Source organism: Crocuta crocuta, unplaced genomic scaffold (genome assembly GCF_008692635.1).
Source record: "Crocuta crocuta isolate KB4526 unplaced genomic scaffold, BGI_CrCroc_1.0 scaffold279, whole genome shotgun sequence".
In the NCBI taxonomy this organism is placed as follows: domain Eukaryota; kingdom Metazoa; phylum Chordata; class Mammalia; order Carnivora; family Hyaenidae; genus Crocuta; species Crocuta crocuta.
In genome coordinates this window covers 2,706,038-2,724,536 of record NW_027551570.1, presented here as the reverse complement: position 1 = coordinate 2,724,536, position 18,499 = coordinate 2,706,038, and the positions used below count along the sequence as shown (strand labels likewise).

The 18,499-nt window shown below is 39.4% G+C and overlaps 1 protein-coding gene across 1 annotated transcript in view; it reads left to right on the top strand.

The window, feature by feature from the left end:
- Positions 1-18,499, top strand: part of KCNH8 (potassium voltage-gated channel subfamily H member 8) — a 358,017-nt gene that overhangs the window by 207,391 nt on the left and 132,127 nt on the right. Inside the window, exon 5 of the mRNA XM_077750888.1 lies at positions 2,288-2,528. Within this exon, the coding sequence (XP_077607014.1) occupies positions 2,288-2,528 (241 nt within the window). The remainder of the gene's footprint in view (positions 1-2,287; positions 2,529-18,499) is intronic.

The following is an 18,499-nucleotide window of genomic DNA, read 5'->3' as shown; positions in this document are numbered from 1 at the left end:
CAGAGTGTGAGTGGGGGAAGAGCAGAGAGAGAGAGAATCTGAGGCAGCCACCAGGCATAGAGCCTGACACGGGGCTTGAACTCATGAACCATGAGATCATAACCTGAGCTCCAATTGGACTCTTAACCAACTGAGCCACCCAGGCACCCTGAGAAGTAACAAATTTTTAATATCTTTTAAAATAATCTTAAGGAATGTGTTTTAAGTAGCCTATAAAGATTTAATAGTGTCATTTATTTTCTGACTTGTAAAAGTAATTAATACATAGCTGACTTTTTGTACCAACATTTCTAATGCTTCATGTAATCAGCATAATCCAAAAAAATACTCCCTGAGTCTTCCCAGCCCTCACTCCTAGAGCTGGCATTGACTTCAAATAAGGTAAAATTTTAATCTCTGTAATATGGTAGCAAAAGACTTACTCAGATAGAAACTGAGGTATTCTGCCATGGCTTCTCTGTTTATGTTTATATTTGAAAAAAAAAATTATATGGGAATCCATCATGTTCTTCTATAAACAGAAGTACTTATCAACCTTCACATAGTTTATACTTACCAACCCTAACTCTCTCTTCTTCTATCCACCTGCCTACACCTTAATAAGAAGCCCATTCTCCTCTTCCCAGTTTTATGCCAAAGCCCACCCTTAAACTGGTTTCTAGAAACCAGAGAATGAGGTGAAGGAGGCAGGTCAAACACGAGAGAACTGAATGAAACATAGATGTAGTGGCAGATGGGCGTCAGAGGACCATCTGCAAGTGGTGTAGAAGTCCCTTACCATGAAATCCTGGCATTATGAGGTGCCTATGTGGGCTGAGTGAGAATATTTATAGGAAGTAGAAGGATGTGTTGGGAATGCCTACCAAGAAGCGATATAAGATAGGGGTGCATCCATATTAAGGCAGCAAAAATATTTGGTCACTAACATTTACTACTAAAGAGCTACATATTCCTGATGGCCCTGACCTTTCTTAAATCCTCTAGTACTTCAGGAATCCCTGAACATAACCCCCATTAACTTGCTCTTTCCCCAGTGGCTGAAACAAACAAACAAACAAACAAACAAAAAACACACCGTGACCGCCAGGTAACATGTATTCTAAAACTTTTAACTGTTCACTTCATTCAACTTAACTTTCAGTTTTAAGTTTCCATTACCGATCTTGTATGCCTCATTAATTGAGGTCAAAGCAAGGTCTGCAAGTATCTGGTCGTAGGCTTGTCAAATTTCCACACATGCTATTGTTGAGCCTCCCTTTGTCTCGTAGCAGTAAGAATAGTTCATCAATTTGGACTGCTTTCAAAATGACGTGCTCTCGCAGTTATAAAATTCCAGCAATTCCCCTGCATTTAATCAGCAGCAGTGAACACTGCCTTTCTCCTCCTGTGACTTGAATGACTCTTAAGTAACTGTTTCTCACTTTGCCATCTTAACACGGGCTAGCCAGTGTCAAGATGGATCCATGCCAGTCGAGGGTATGAAATGCAGGCTCCCAACTTGAAACTTCACCAGCAACCACAATGCAAAACACAAGTAGTTAGCACAACCTGGTTACATTTTGGAAGGAATGTAAGTAGCATTAACCATAGAATGATGATCACATATTTCTATCCTCTCTAGGAAAACCATGGTAGCTTTGGTATTATTAGAAGAATTTCAGGTCAGACATACCCTTTAGATAATGACTGTCATCTCAAAGCTATAAGTCTATGGAATGTCTCCATGACAATAGGAATACAGATGTATGTTTGTGTTTCCAGTGTGTATAGGATTATACCGCAACTGTGGATGTCTGTAGGTGACAATTTAGGTAATGATCTTTTTGTTCTTAACAAACAAAGTCCGGATTACTCGCTTAACATTCATGACTAAATTCTGCACATTCCTGTTACGTATAACAAAGATCTCTTTATATACATCTCTACTTTTTGCATCACCAACTTCTAAAAGTCACTTGTAAGAGATGTTGGGGCACCTGGGTGGCTTAGTCGGTTGAGCGTCCGACTTTCGCTTAGGTCATGATCTCGCGGTTCGTGGGTTCGAGCCCCGCGTCGGGCTCTGTGCTGACTGTCTGTGTCTCCCTCTCTCTCTGACCCTCCCCTGCTCACGCTGTCTCTCTCTCTCTCTCCTAGAAATAAATAAAACATTAAAATATATATATATATTAAAAAGAGATGTTGGCATTGCGTGTATGAATGATCCTCCTTACAGAAGCATGTTTAAGGCTGTGTGATCCCCGCTTCTAATGTTGTGTCTCCCTTCTCTCCTTTTTGTCTTTATCCACAGAATGTGTTTGTAGATAAACCAGCATTTCCGGAGTATAAAGTTTCTGATGCAAAAAAGTCCAAATTCATACTTTTGCATTTTAGCACTTTTAAAGCTGGCTGGGACTGGCTTATTCTCCTGGCGACGTTTTATGTTGCCGTGACCGTACCTTACAACGTTTGCTTTATTGGCAACGACGACCTGTCCACGACGCGGAGCACAACAGTCAGTGACATTGCAGTGGAGATTCTTTTTATTACAGGTAAGACCCAACGGCTGCTTTCCTAGATTTGCAAAGAGGAAGTAAGTGTGTTCCAGATTTTTCTGACATGAATTTGAACTAAGACCTATTTGCATGGGCATGACTAAGCCTGTGATGCAAATTTTGAGGAAGCACATATTTGGGTTTCTGAAATTGCCTCTTCCAGCTTCCTACTGTTCCCGTAGTCAAATAGATCTGAACCCATTTCTTGTGTTTTTCTCCTTGTTTCATCAAAAATGGGCTAACAAGACTTAATGGCGATTTTGTTGGTACTCTCACGTCCATCCTGATCTTAAGTGTGCGGGGTCAAAGATGGGGCTTGGCAAGATCCCAGCAGTGGTGTTCTGATAATGGTCCAGTCCTGGGCGTGGTTCTCCATACCCTTTCATGCCTTTTTAGCATGTCAGTGGTTGTTGCCATAGGTGGCCTTGTTGCAGAAGCAAAGGATTATGTAAGCCTTCCAGTCAATTGGGAGACGCAGGGAGTATCTGATTTTAACTTAAAAAGAGTCCCCAAGGGATGCTTGCTAAGAATATTTATCTCTAGAATATTGGCATCCTGAGCTGACGCTGTCTGTACCCCACTCTTGTAAGCCTCTTCCTATTTCTCTGTCCCTTAAGCTTTGTCAGTTCAGACCAAAGGCTAGCTCTTTCTTGTTCTTTCTAAGACAAATTCTATATCTCCATTAAAGGCTCAGACTGACTCCCCGTGGAGGTATTTTGGGGTTTTTTTTCTTTTTTTTAGATTCACAGGGAATTGGAAAGATAGTACAGAAATGTCCCTTGTCCCTCTCATTCATCCTTGTAGAGTTCTTGACCACCATTGGCAACCCGATACCTGATTCTTTACGTGGTCATGGTGATACAGGGCAACATCCTTATTGTAAAGATGAAAGAGTGTTTGGAAAATGTTTTCAAGCAGGTAGGTGAACAAAGGAATGGATCTTAAAAATCCAAAGAAGAAAATTAATGAGGCGGACCAAACCCTTATTTCAATGGTCATGGTACTTTTTTCTTTGTGGAGCTGACTGGTAAAGTTTTGGGGCCAGAGTGGGTCCTCTAACTGAATGTTTTCTCCGAATGAGCTTGTATGCTCTCGGTGTGGCTTTGGCACCACTGTTAACATTGCATCTACTGAGCACCCCCCTCAGAGCTATGTTAGGACCCCTGCTCCCACCCCAAAAATGGTGGCTGTAGTATGTTTAGGCCACTAGATGGCAATATTGTCTACTTAGGTAGTTTGGCAAGACTGCAAAGTCAAGGGAATACATCGTTAATTTTTTTTTAACTGAAACCATTCCTCATTGGAAAAGTGGAACCAAAAGGGATGTAAAATCACTCTTAAATGCCTAATCACAACATTCCAGCTTGCCAACAAATTGGGTGTGTCCATATGCCAGTCATTGTGGGTTTATATCCTTTTACTTTGCCAGCATCCTCTGTCTTCTCCTACCTGCACGTAACTCACTCAGATGTCTATTACATCTGAGTATCTGCCTAGCAAACATTTCAAATCATTATTATTAATAATGCTATTATTATTTACAACTGTCATAGGGACATGGTTCTATCTTGAACTTTCCATTATTCCTTGTTCTAGGATATTCGAAATTCTAAGGGCTTAGAAGCCACTTCTGGTACTGCATGCTCACTGGCAGATGGTGATGTGTTTATACTCAGAACTGACACTGATAAGAAAGACGTTTTATACAATTTTGGGAGGGTGACTTGGTTGGTTGGGTTTTTTTAAGGCTGCTTTCTGGTACTAAACCAATGGAGCCTGGCTTACCCACTGACAGTGGTCCTAAGGCTGCTGTGGTTTGGTGACTGACATTTCTGCTATGCTCCAGGCAGTAAGATGTCCTTCGAGTTAGGCAATACCCAAGCTCTTACTAACAGCATGATAAAGAAATAAAAATTCGCTCTATGAAGTTTACCTTCTACAAAGATTACAATTTGGGATTTGGGCCTCCTAACAGTTTCAGAATGATCCCAGCCTGGAATCCTTTCTTGACTGACTTATTTTTATAAGCAGTAAAAACTTGACCGCTCTTTACTAGTGCTGTCTTCCTGCTCCTTCTTCTTTTAAATGAGTTTAAATGTATTTATAAATTATTATAATAGATTGAGAAAGTAGTTGAAAATTTCTCCAAGTATGTTTCCCAGAACTCTTATTGTATGAAATTCTTCACAAAGGTGATGTGAAAATGATCGCTGAGAAATAAATGAAAACAGTAAGAATAAAAGCGTGTATTGCCGATAATACTGTACTTTCACAATACTAATCAGGCAGTGTTTGTATCATTTAATAGTTACTAAGTTGGTATGTGTGGCAATTCTATATGTATTTTTAACATACTTATTTTCTGTTTGTCAAATAGTGTTATTAAACTGGCATCCTGTAATCAGCCTGGTCGGAACTGCTAAAAAGTAGTTTAAAAAGAGTTTTGGGAAGGAAAGGCTTTCATATTGCAAAACATGATGCTTCCAAAATATTTTGTTATTTGAACCACTCTATACAAGTAAGGTGATGTGATTATTTTCTAAATGCGGGAAATTAAGTGTCCCATAAAAAAAGAATATATAGTCAAAATGAAACTTGAAAGATAATATATCTCTTTTGGTAATGCATCATGCACATTAGCTTTATCTATCTTCTGAGAAATTAAATGATAAAGAAATCTGTTTAACCGTGATTAACCCAGCACCTCCTAAAGTTATTTTTGTCTCTGAACTCATTCCTTCCCAGACCACTTAGTAACACTCCTTTGGGAAGACTGACTTGAAAGCATTCTTCCCTGAGAAATTCACTATAAAGTATCTGAGTGTGATTATGCTAGTCAAACTAGACATATGAATGATGAGCTTGAATCTTTCCTAACTACTCCCTTTATCTTAAGGCAAATTGCTTTGTAAACCACATTAATTCTTCAGGATCAATAGGACCCAAGGTTTGGCTATAAGTTACAAAGTGGTTATAAAATTACTTTTAGTTTGGGGCGCCTGGGTGGCTTAGTCGGTTAAGCGTCCGACTTTCGCTTAGGCCATGTCCTCGCGGTTCGTGGGTTGGAGCCCCGCGTCGGGCTCTGTGCTGACTGCCAGCTCAGAGCCTGGAGCCTGCTTCAGTCTGTGTCTCCCTCTCTCTCTGACCCTCCCCTGCTCAGCTGTCTCTCTCTCTCTCTCTCTCCTAGAAATAAATAAAAATATTTTAAAAAATTACTTTTAGTTTGAAAACCATCATGTATAATTTAGCTACAGATTCACAGCCTTATGGAAACTTGCAACAAGACGTGACCTACTAGTAATTTATCTAATCTAATCTTTCTTACTTTATGGGGGGAGGGGAGAGGGAACTGAGCGCTAGTGATAGGCCCAAGGCCTCATCACTACCTGGTGGCCCACTCAGGTTTCCTGGTTGTTAGATGAGGTTCCTTAAGAGTTTGTAACCAATATGGTTCCCTTTTCTGAAAAATTCTACTCAGCTTGTTTTCCTTAATTTATAGCAATGAGGCAGAAGATGAGAGAAAGAAGTGCCAACTTCCCTCTCTTCCATGAATGCAGAAGTTAATAGTTATAATCTCTGAAATCTCAGTGGCAAAAATTGTGATATGCCATTAGGTCCAGTAATCACTTACCCCTTTTCCTTATCAAAAACCCAAAGAACCCAATTTTGTACAGGCGGCAGTATCCAGACCCAGGGAATGAATTATGAGTATTCTGAGCCAGTGGTAGTTCCTGTCCCCTTACCCAGTTTCAGACGTAGGGGTAAGTATGTAACCATTTCTATCCAATAGAATATAAAGACATTGTTTCTGTGGGGCCTTTTGGATATTATTTTTTCCCCGGAAAAGAGAAGAAAGACATGTGGGATCAAATCTTTGTGTCACTCTTCCTTTCTTTCCCCTAGAATGTGTAGATGGAAGAGTAGGATGTACTGTAATTACTGCAGCTATCTTTAATAATGAGGTGCATAAGAAAGATGTGGACTCCTTGTTGAGTGATATAACTATTAATTGGATAATTTGTTATTGATACTATATCATTATGAAATTTTTGAAAAATTGGGCCATTTCAGAAGTTCAATGAAAACTCCTTTCTAGAGGAGCAGAATCCTCTTTCTTCCACTGTGAGCCTATCTAGGAAGTGGTTTGCACATAACCACACATGTCTGCTATTATAATCACAAAGGCTTAGCATTATAGGCTAAACCATAAAGCTACAACTCTGGTTGACTTGGTTTCTCTAAGAATCCTCAGAAAGCTAAAAGTCAAAGGAAACATAGTACACAATTGTACTTTCTGTTTACAATCCCCTTAGTCGTAAAAAGGACAGTTCAAAGTCATGTGAGATAAAGGGCCAGGACCGAACATCTAGCATCCTTACCCACTGGTCACCACCAATGCTACCAAAACACTCCGTACATATTCAAAAGGTAGTTTTTCCTAAGTGTTTTTATTTTTAAAGTTATACTCTGTGTTGATTTAGGTAGTCTATTTCACTGGTTCTCAATAGGCACAGAATCACATATAGGAACCATTTTAGAAATATATAAGTTAGGAGTGCCTGGGTGGCTCAATTGGTTCAGTGTCCAACTTCAGCTCTGGGCATGATCTCGCGGTTTGTGGGTTTAAGCCCCTTGTCAAGCTCTGTGCTGACAGCTCAGAGCCTGGAGGCTGCTTCAGATTCTGTGTCTCCCTCTCTCTCTGCCTCTCCACCCCTCGTGCTCTGTCTCTCTCTCTTTCAAAAATAAATAATAAACATTAAAAAAATAATTTAAAAAAGAAATATGTAGGTTGTACTTCAATCACTGCTACCATCATTTGGTTTTAATGATTTTAGATCACAATTTACTTATCTACAAATAATTTTACCCCCACTAATGAACAGATTTGTTCTACATGTAATGTATCTTATAGGCATAATTATATTTTCAACATTTCTGATTATTTTTTCTCTTTCTCTTTTGTAATGCTTTGTTAACTAATGCTTTTATTCACTCACATGTCACCAGATTTTGTTATCTCAAAATCTTTATTTCTTCTTATCACTACATTTTTATTATAACCTTGTGACACAATCAAATCAGGTATATCTGTTTATACATAGGAGGAAAAAGAGGGAAAACAGTAAGCAGTTTATCGAAGATCTAGCTGATTACTGACCAAGCTAGGACTAAAACCCTAAACCCACTTTTAAAATGGATATTAGCATTATTATGAGGATTTAGTGAGGTTATCGTATCAAGAAATAAGTTCATTCACTGTTTAATCAGTACTGATAAGTATTGTTCAATAATGTCACCAAGCCCCTATCTCTTCAGTTTGTTTTAATATCCACTATTTTTTTGGAGGGGGAGGGAAACAAGAATTCTTTATTTAATACAAACTGAAAATTCAGCTAATCATGGGAATAAGGTAGACCAGAACATTCCACATCCCTTAGCTTTCAAGAACACGAGTGTCTGGGGACTCATTTACCACTTAAAGGATCTAAGGCTTTTATAGCTATCTACAGACTTGACTTAGCATCCTTTTAGAGAAGCTGAGAGAAGGTCTCTTGCATCTACCTAAGTCAGGCATCCTTTAACTGGCATGCATTGCAGTGACCACTAATAATATTAAAGGCCATCATTCCAGATGCATTTTCCATCCTGTCTTCCATCAACACTTGTAGGAACAAGCAAATAAGCTGATCTGCATGTCAGCTACTCCTCTTTTTTTCTTGCCCTGCTCTGATGAGACCTGAAAGGCACTACCTGGGCTTTCAGTAACAGTCTAGAAGGAAGTGATTAGCTAAAGGCTTAATAACTAGCTTAAGAGAAGTAACTGATACTTCTCTCTATTCAACAAATTCATAATTTTACTGGATCTGTGTTCAATTTCTAATGAAAGTTATAGATACTTTTTTGAGAGACCGAGGAAGTAGGGGAGGGGCAGAGAGAGAGGGAGAGAGAGAATCTTAAGCAGACTCCACACCCAGAAGCCTGACCAGGGGCTCGACGTGGGGCTCCATCTCACCACCATGAGATCATGCCCTCAGCTGAAATCACAAGTAAGGTGCTTAACTGACTGAGCCACCCAGGCACTATTAGATATCTGTTTGTTTTATCAGACTTCTTCCCAAAGCCTCTCTTTGTTGTGTATAATCTTTATTGATATGCCTTTCCCATTTAACGTGGAACTGAAGAGTAACATCCTTACACCATTTGCCTGCAGTTCGTTACTCTCTGATAGAAACTCAAGCCTCAAAAGAAATACTTTAATTCTTTCAGTATTCTTGGGTATTTTTTTTTTTCTGTTAGAGTAAAATATATAAATCTCAGTGGAACCTGAAAGACTACAGACATCTGATTGCTGTTTCATTGTACAAGCAAACCCCAACTTATAGTTGTCTTCCTGAAAGTTGCAAACAAAGATACGTCATTTTCCCATTTAGTTAAGTGACTGATGATAAAGATATGGACTTGGATACTGAAGGGAAAGAATTTTTTAATTTTGAGAGAGTTAGATAGAGAGAGAGAGAGACAGAGTACATGCATGTACAGGAAAGGGGCAGAGAGAGGGGGAAAGAGAATCCCAAGCAGGCTCTGTGCTGTCTGCACAAAACCCAGTGCAGGACTCAATCCCATAATGGTATGATCATGACCTGAGTTAAAATCACGTCTGATGGCTCAACCGACTGAACCATCCAGGAGGTCCCTGAAGAGAGAAGTTTCTCACAATGAATAAAATAAATGGTGATGAGGGGACTCAAATAAATTTTACCACTGAACGCTTTGGGCATTCTGGTATTCCCAGACTACATATTTAGAAGGCTTGAATTAGCATTCATTTATCTCTTAGTATTTGAGTCCCTCCCTCCTTCCCTTTCTTCCTCCATCTGCCCCCTTCTTCCTCTCCTGCCACTCATGTACTTTCTTTTTCTTGTTCTCCTTCTTTCTTTCAAACATAGCGTAGCAATGGAGGCCTACACCCCCATATCTTCACCCTTCACACTTTTTGGATTGAGTAATAGCTTTCTTTTAAAAAAGATTTTTTTTAATGTTTATTTTTGAGAGAGAGAGTGTGTGAGCAGGGGAGGGGTAGAGAGGAGAGAGAGACTGAATCCCAAGCAGGCTCCACGCTCCAGGCTCTGAGCTGTCAGCACAGAGCCTGACATGGGACTTGAACCCATGAGCCGTGAGATCATGACCTGAGCCAAAGTCAACTGAACCACCCAGGAGCTCGAATAATAGCATCTCTTAACAAGAGAAACTCAAGATGGTATTCATAGCCTTGGTTCAGAGTTGACCTTTGTCCCATGTGGGCATTTAAAAAAAATCTTTTTATGTTTATTTATTATTGAGACAGAGAGAAACAGAGCATGAGCAGGGGAAGGGCTGAGAGAGAGGGGAGACACAGAATCTGAAGCAGGCTCCAAGCTCTGAGCTGTCAGCAGAGCCCAAAGAGGGGCTTGAACCCACAAACCGTGAGATCATGACCTGAGCCAAAGCTGGCCGCTCAACTGACTTAGTGACCCAGGTGCCTCTCATGTGGGCATTTTTAACCCAACTACAAGAGAATCCCAGTCTCTCCATTCCCAGATAATATATTTGGAGTAGTGAATAAATGCGATGTGTTTAACCATTGACTAGAAATGAATCGATACTCACTTGACTGCAGACCAGCTAATTGATTTTCTGATGAATTAATTTAAGTCTGAGGATACAGCAATAATGAAACAACAACAACAAAACCAGAAAACGACTGTGCCACTTCAGATTGCCACAGAAGTGTAACACACATTATCTTATCTCAAAAGTGAAGAGATCTTAAATGTCAGAATACCTTTGGAGTGCACTGAAACAGTAAGGTACTTTTTTTTCCTTATTGTTATTAATGGCTCCCAAATTCGTTGACTTAAAAGTACTTACTCAGGAACTTAAGCATAGATTAATGCAAATAAAATTGCATTTATTTTTGCAAATGAACTGTCAGTTTCATTGTTGCTTCATTAGACTTTTCAGAATTCTCCGTGGGAAGATGAAGTGCTATGATAAGTCAAATATTGGACAGATACTCAGGATATGTGGCCACGGTCTTTTCCTGAACTATGTGAAACTAGAAAGCAATGCTTCTACATTGGATTGGGCCAAAAATAGTAATTAATGTCTTCCTTCGGCTAGAATCTAGGTTTACGTTTGATTATAAAAACCACTTTATTCACTGTGTTTTCCTATTACACACATAGATTTTTAGAAATATTCCCACCAGTCTTTGCTATGACTGAAATCATACTCAATGACAATGTTCTAACAAGCCAACAGATTGCATTTTCAAGGCATTTTCTTTTGATTGGTTTAATTTCTCCTTGTGGACAGACCATGGTAATCACATAAACTTTAAAATAGAAACAGTGGAGGAAACAAATGGTCCTTAGTCACACTCATCCCAGCAAGGCCACTGCTTCCACATCCAGTCTTTCTGGTCGTTGTTTTCTCTTTTTATTTTCATGTGGCTGTGATCATAGTCTACACAAATTTTGGTGACTTTTTTTTTTCCCACCTAAGATTTTAATGTAAGGATTTCTCTGTGTTTCAGAAATATTTACAAAGATTCAATAGTTGCATAATATTCCATCGTGTACATGGACTTGGTTTGTTTACTTAACTGTGTCTTAATTGTTACGCATTTGAGATGATTAATTTTTTTTGCTACATAAAAAATTATAATGAACATCCCCGTGAAAAATATATTTATTCACAAACTGAACAAGCTTATATTGAATGCTTTTTGCCATGCAGTGTTTTAGCTGGTAGGGATGGAACAGCAAAACCAATAGAGACCTTTGCCTTCATATCCCAATAGAGATAAACAGGGAAAAAACCAAATAAGTAAAATATATAACATGTCAGTTAGTAGTGAGTTGCATGGAGGGTAGTGAAGCAAAGAAGGGGGAAGAAATGGGCTGCAATGCTAAATGAAGTGGTCAGGGATGTGAATTAAGAATGTGACATTTAAGTAAAGACAGAGGGAAGCAAGGAAACAGTCAACTGTATGCCTTGAGGAAGAACATTACAAGCACAGAGAACATCAAATGCAGAAGACCCTACTCATATATTTAGAATTATCTTAAGGAGTGGAATTACTGAGCTGAAAAGTATTACTATATGCAGTGTATAACATATTTTCAAAGTTTCATTTTTTAAAATCACGTAATCCTGAGAGCAGTTATCGGGCAGTAAAACTCTAGTCAAAATGCAGTTTGTTCATGCTAGTATTTTTTCTAGTAATAACTATTGTGAAAAGTTATAGATGCATGTCACTTTCTGTATTTGTTTTACTCCTAAACAGTCATCTCAGTAATTCAGATAAAATGGTGCTATTAATATTGCATTATTGGTATTTGTTTTGGTTTTGGTTTTTCCTGGGAGCTTAGATATATATGGAAAGTAGAGTTGTATTTGCCTGACAAATACAAAACTTATTACATGATGTACCTGGATCCGTTATGTTTATATCTAAGATGCTTGTGAGATGGTGGATTTGGAGGCAAATTGTCTTAGCACACATCCGAGAATGATGCTGATCTGTGACTTACCTATTACCATAAATAGACTATGAGGAGCACGTGCTCATAAAATATGAAACAATAGTGCTTGTTTTGAACGAGGCAAGGACATTAAAAATGGAATATTACTAAATTTAGAAACCCAGAAGAAAATTGGAAGTTCTTGATTTAGAAACTTATTGCAGGGTAATGAAGGATTTTTTTTCTTTCCATTTGCCTTTTATCAAACATGAACTCTGCTATGTCATTCTCTCCTTTTCCCACTTTTCCAAGCATGCTTTCTTACACTATAAAAAATCATATTCTCTAAGTAAAAATGGCATTATTTATATGGTTTTTATTTCCCAATTAACGCACGCATAATCTCTCCAATTACCCCCAATAGATTTAAGGTAAATACCTATATAATTTTTTAAAACCAAACATATTGAGAAATTGTTTGAATATTTTAGATAACAGAAGAAATTATGGCCACCTGGGCCTAGATGTAATTCACTGTTTTCAATGAAGTATTTATTGAGGACCAATATGATGTCACTAATTTGACTGCACATGGCGTTTCCTCAGCATAGTATGGAAGACTCTCCAGAGTCTGGATTCTTATCCTTTCTTTTTTTAAAATTTATGTTTGAGAGAGAGAGTGAAAGAGAAAGAACATGAGGGGTGCCTGGATGGCTTAGTCGGTTAAGCGTCCGACTTTCGCTTAGGTCATGATCTCGCGGTTCGTGGGTTCGAGCCCCGCGTCGGGCTCTGTGCTGACAGCCAGCTCAGAGCCTGGAGCCTGTTTCAGTCTGTGACTCCCTCTCTCTCTGACCCTCCCCTGCTCACGCTCTCTCTCTCTCTCTCTCTCTTTCTCTCCTAGAAATAAATAAAAAATTAAAAAAAAAAGAGAGAGAGAGAACATGAGTGGGATAGGCAGAGAGAGAGGGAGACACAGAATTCGAAGCAGGGTCCAGGCTCCAAGCTGTCAGCACAGAACCCGACACAGGGCTGGAACTCATGAACTGCCAGATCATGCCAGATCATGACCTGAGCTGAAGTCGGGTACTTAACCTACTGAGCCACCCGGGGGCTCCTGAACTCTTATCCTTTTATCTATCATCACTTTCTCCTTTTTCCTGTGGCGCCAGCCATTCTAGACCGCCAGTAGTTCATCAACTGCGCCATTCCTTACATTCTTTGCATTTTCCTATCTTTCGTAGTTGCTACTCTCAGGGAAAAAAATGGGAAGACGTCTTCTTAGCTCTTCTTTATCTGATAAAACTCTCCTCCTCCTTGAAATATCATCTCTGATGTCTTCCACAAAGTCTTCTTTTTAACTCTTCTTACCTATCACCATGGTCTGGAGTAGGTTTCCCTCAGGCATTATTTAAATGCTTTTCCTCCCCCACTCTTCAACCCTATATCATAATTGTCTATTTCTCCCTCACTCCACACACATACCATAAATAAACTAGGAGCTCCCAGAGGACATGGACTGGACATTTATTTCTCTAGTCCCTCCAGCTAATACAGTATCTGACCCATTGTAAACAGACTAACATTTACCTACTACCATAGTGCAGATAAACAAAATAGGAAATGTAACTCATTGAGTTGGACAATAGCCTTCTTTTCCAAAGGCAGACCTCCATCTCTTTGGTTTGAGACTAAACTTATCTTTGGACAGTAGACTCAAGACAAAATATTTTCATATTTATTATTTCATCTAATGACTGTAAAGAAGCCAGAGAAGAGTTTTCCAATCGCTTATTGACTTTTTGTCAAATGGAGCTTCATAGTCTTTTTCTGACTCTTTCCATATTTGATACTGGCGACCCCTTCTCCTCCTCCTGCAGCGTCCATGACAGACTGTGCTCTAGTTTTCCTTCTCCTTCCTCCAGATTGCTATTCAATCTCTTCTCACTTTGCCTGTATTTTTAAATGACGTTGCTTCCCTGGATTTGCCCTTGGCCCTCTGTTCCCTCTCCTCTATGTCTCTCTCTTACCATGGGGTGTTTGCACCATCCCCAAATCAATATTTTGAACTTGATTGCTTCTGAAACTTGATGCATGTGTATTCAACTGTATACAGATGATCTCTCCAATGAAGCACGACTTCTTCGAATACCACAGATGGGATATTGAATCATCTGCTTTTCTTACACGACTCACCTCTTTCCTTCCTGGATTTTAGCATGTCCGCGAACATGTTGTGAATGACCCCACAAGCCATTAACATAGGGCTTTTCACAGATTCCTCCCTCTGTCTCCATCCCCCAGGAAAATCGAACTCAGAATCCTGTGTGGTCTACCTCCTAACCATCTGTTGATACAGTCTCTTCTTACTCTTCACTGCTGCTACTTTAGTTGCAGTTACCATCAGTTCTGATTGCATTACTACGCCCCCACTAACTTCGTTCCTTGCTCAGCTTCTTGGGATCTATTCACTATGCTAGAGTCAGGTTTTTGTTGTTGTTTTATTGTTTATTTATTTTGAGAGAGAGAGAGCACACTTGAGCAGGAGAGGGGCAGAGAGAGAGATGGCGGGGGGGGGCGGGGGGGCGGAGAATCCCATGCAGGCTCCATGCTGTCAGCGCAGAGGCCAACATGGGGCTCGGTCTCAGGAACTGTGAGATCATGACCTGAGATGAAACCAAGAGTCTGACGCTTAACTGACTGAACCACCCAGGCACCCCCGTTGTTGTTATAATGTATATCTGATCATGTCATCCCTCTGCTTAAAACCCTTCAGTCACTTTCTACTATTGAACTTTAAATAAACGCTTACTTGGCAGCCTCCATCCTCTTTCTCTTTTGCGTTGCTAACTCTTATTCATCCTTCTGGACTCAGCTTGCTTGTGATCTCCCACTTGTCTGTCGCAGACTTCACCTTCCAAGTCTTCATCTTCCAAGCCAGCTATTCCTTGAGTACAGCTATGCCACCAGGGCACTCATCACATAATTTTATAATTTCCTGTCAATATACCTATAGTCTCTACTAAATTACAACTTCTTCAAATGCATGAACAGAGTATGCGTTGTACTCCCAGTATCCAGCCAATACATGTAGGCAAATATTGGTTGCATAAATAAATGAGGGACAATTATGATTAGTTCCATAGAAATTAGAAATAGAAATAGAAATTAGAACTTAGAAAAGGTAAAAACAGAACTTTTAACAGGAGATGCTGCTACCAAGTGGGAGACCTGAAATTAGAACCCAGTTATATTTTTTAAAACCCAGTGTTCATCCCAAAGAGTCATGATGTATTATCATATCACCACATTTAACCAAACTACGATTATCATTTTAAACAATAAAATACAAAAGAAAGTACCCATTTTTTCAACTTGCTAATGCTGTGCCCATAGCATGATTATTATTATTGCAGTTTCCATGGAAGCCAGTAATTTTGGTGGTATTCCTTTGGAACCTTCAAAACAATTTTATTTACACTGGATCATCCAAAAAGTATTATAGAAAGTGTAGAAAAACTCAACATGATCTGGAGTGGAACAAAAGCCTAGGATACTGAACAAGAAGACATTCTTCTCATTCATCTTTTTGGGAGGCCAATAGTGAACAAAGGGGAGATGTCTAATATTTGCAACTCTTAAGAAAAAAGTGTGAAGGCCAAATGAGATCATTCCATGAGGGTACAACAAGACAGGGTGTGAGAATGTACAACCATAAAAGTTGATGGGAAAAGGTAGATGGAATGTTCCTTGCTGCGGATGAGTTGATGATAGAAGGATCTAGAATGTAATCTGTATAAATTTGGTGAAGCAGGAAGAAACTGCAGGGAAGTTAACAGGTGTAGCAGCCAACAAAGAATGGGAACAACAGATATTAGTAGCAGAGAGGCACATGAGGAGGTGATATTTCATGTTTTGTGGTACTGAACTATGTTACTTCTGCACACAGCACGTACATATCCAGATCCATCTGGAGCTGAGTGAGTGCGTGTGCATGTGTGCATGTGTGCACACACACACGTTTTTAAGGCTCCTGTGATTTGTACACATATGTCAGGGAGATGGGGAGAGGTGGTCAATTTCAGATCATCTGGAGGTCTCTTGAAAGACTTACTAGTCCAAGGATGGTTGTAGCAATAAAAGGACTTTTTCTTTTTATGGGACGTATTTATGCTAAAAAGTATATTCATCCTTTATCTGAAATTCAAAGTAAAGTGATTGTCCTGTGCTAAATCTGATCAATTATACTGGGTGACCTCAACGGATCATGCTAATGCCTTGGCTTTAGCAAGCAACACCATCAGGTTGAATGCCTAGGAGCTGTTGCAAGAAGGGTCTATGTTAAAGCGATGCTGACCAATTTCTGGCTAAGGAGTGCAAAAGAAAAACTACCACTTACGAGTGCTGCCATCATTAGTAGAGACTGGGGCGGTGGCTGAGTTCCTGGCCCATAACGATGAAAAGTTACATTTTGATTGCAATGTGAAGACCAGCTACCAAAGCACTATTTATGGGAAATGTTATAACTTAACTAACATTAACTAAGTTAATGGAGGAATGAGAGCAGTGGACTTCGCTTCGTGTTTTAGTTAGGGTTAAGAATCTCTTGTAGCAAGAGCTGCAACAATAATTCAGTGGCTTATGATATGCAGAAAGTTATTTCTGTCTCACTCAATGTCCTGGGGAGTGTACTGAAGGCTGGTAGAGAGGAGAGAGGGGGAGGTGGTTCTCTTATGCAGTCATTTAAGGACTGAGACTGACAATGCCTCTACCATCATTAGTGGGTGGCTTCTAAGGTCACTCTCTTCTTCATTCCAGCCAGCAGGAACAGAAAAGCAAGAGTGTAGAAAGCAGATATGCATAATTGTATGTGCAAAGTATAAAATTTGCATACAGTACTTCCACTTGCAAGACCACACTGGTCACAAAGGGGGTGGGTATTGTCATGCAGCTGCAGTTGTTACTCTGGATTAAAGGGAATATGAATTTTGGTGAACAGCCATCCTTGGTTGTTGTTATTTTGTATGATATACTGGAGTTGCATTATGTGGCTGTTAGACTGAGAGAAGGAAAAGGAAAACAAGGTACTATTTTAAATAGTAAAAGACAGTTTTCCTCATCATTCAGTTTATTTCTTTTTAATGTTTACTTATTTATTTTGAGACAGTAGGGGAGGGACAGAGAATCCCAAGCAAGCCCCCAACGCAGGGCTCGAGCTCACAAACTGTGAGATCATGACCTGAGCTGAAATCCAGAGTTCGGATGCTTAACCGGCTGAGCGACCCAAATGCCCTACTCCCATCATCGTTCAGTTTAAGAGAAGATAAGGTGTGAGATAGGTCTTATTTCCTTTGCTTCTGCCATACAGTGGGGATTTTATTGATTTGAATGTGATTTTAGTATTTTGAGGAAGTTACAACATGACCACTGGATGCTGGTCAGCTATTTCACCTGCTTCTTAAGATGCCACAATCTCTTTAAATGTCAAAGGAAAAGGTGACAGAATGGACTTAATGAGAGATGATGTGTTAGAATGACATACTCTATGGGTGGCTAACATTCTTTGGGTATAACTTAGATTCCATATGAATTACTCTTTACTGACTTCACAACCTGCTATCAACAGAATATGCAGATCTTCTACCTGCAAAATAAATAAATATGCTTTTTCTCCACAGTCATTTATTAAAAGCTTTGCTGTTACACGGTTTGAATGTATTTCGAGTCTTATGTATTACAAGACACCAATATACTTCTTCCCAAGTGATGAGACTTATAGATAAGCAGATGGAAGTAATTTTTACATGGTGCCTCATTACAGGTACCATGTAAAGGGAAAGAGGAACAATAGTGAACAGCCATTGGAGGGTGATATTTGATCAGATCAGCCTCTGTCTTGGACATCGTTATTAAAATAATACAAGTGAATCCTTGTCACTAAGAGATGTATTTTTGTAACAGGTTGAAAATCTAACCTGACCACACATATGAAAAGCCTGATAACAATTGAAATATGCAAAATGCATGGTCAATAGCATTGAGAAGCAGTTATGTTTGAATCTCTCAAATAGCAAAGGAGACATTACTGCTCTTACTTAAATATATTCAGAATAGCATCAGTACTGATGGACATTCAGATGCTAAATAAGCACAGGACATTAGCTGGAGTATAGAACTCATCAAAACCACCCCAAGGCAAGTAACGTAGTAGTGCCGGCCAAATAAACCACATTTGGAGTAGTCAGCTGTTGGAGTGAAACAGAAAACAACTTCTTGGAATAAAACCTTAAACTTCCAGTTTGTGGCAATGTTCAGTCCTGAATTCAAAACTGAATTTTGCAGCACCTTCTGATTCCAACCCTGACAAAGACAATGTGGTTTGATCCATTTTGCTAGAAAAACAGCGGCAAAACTATCTTCATGTAATAAAAGGTTACTTTGAGGACAAGACCTTTCCCTAATACA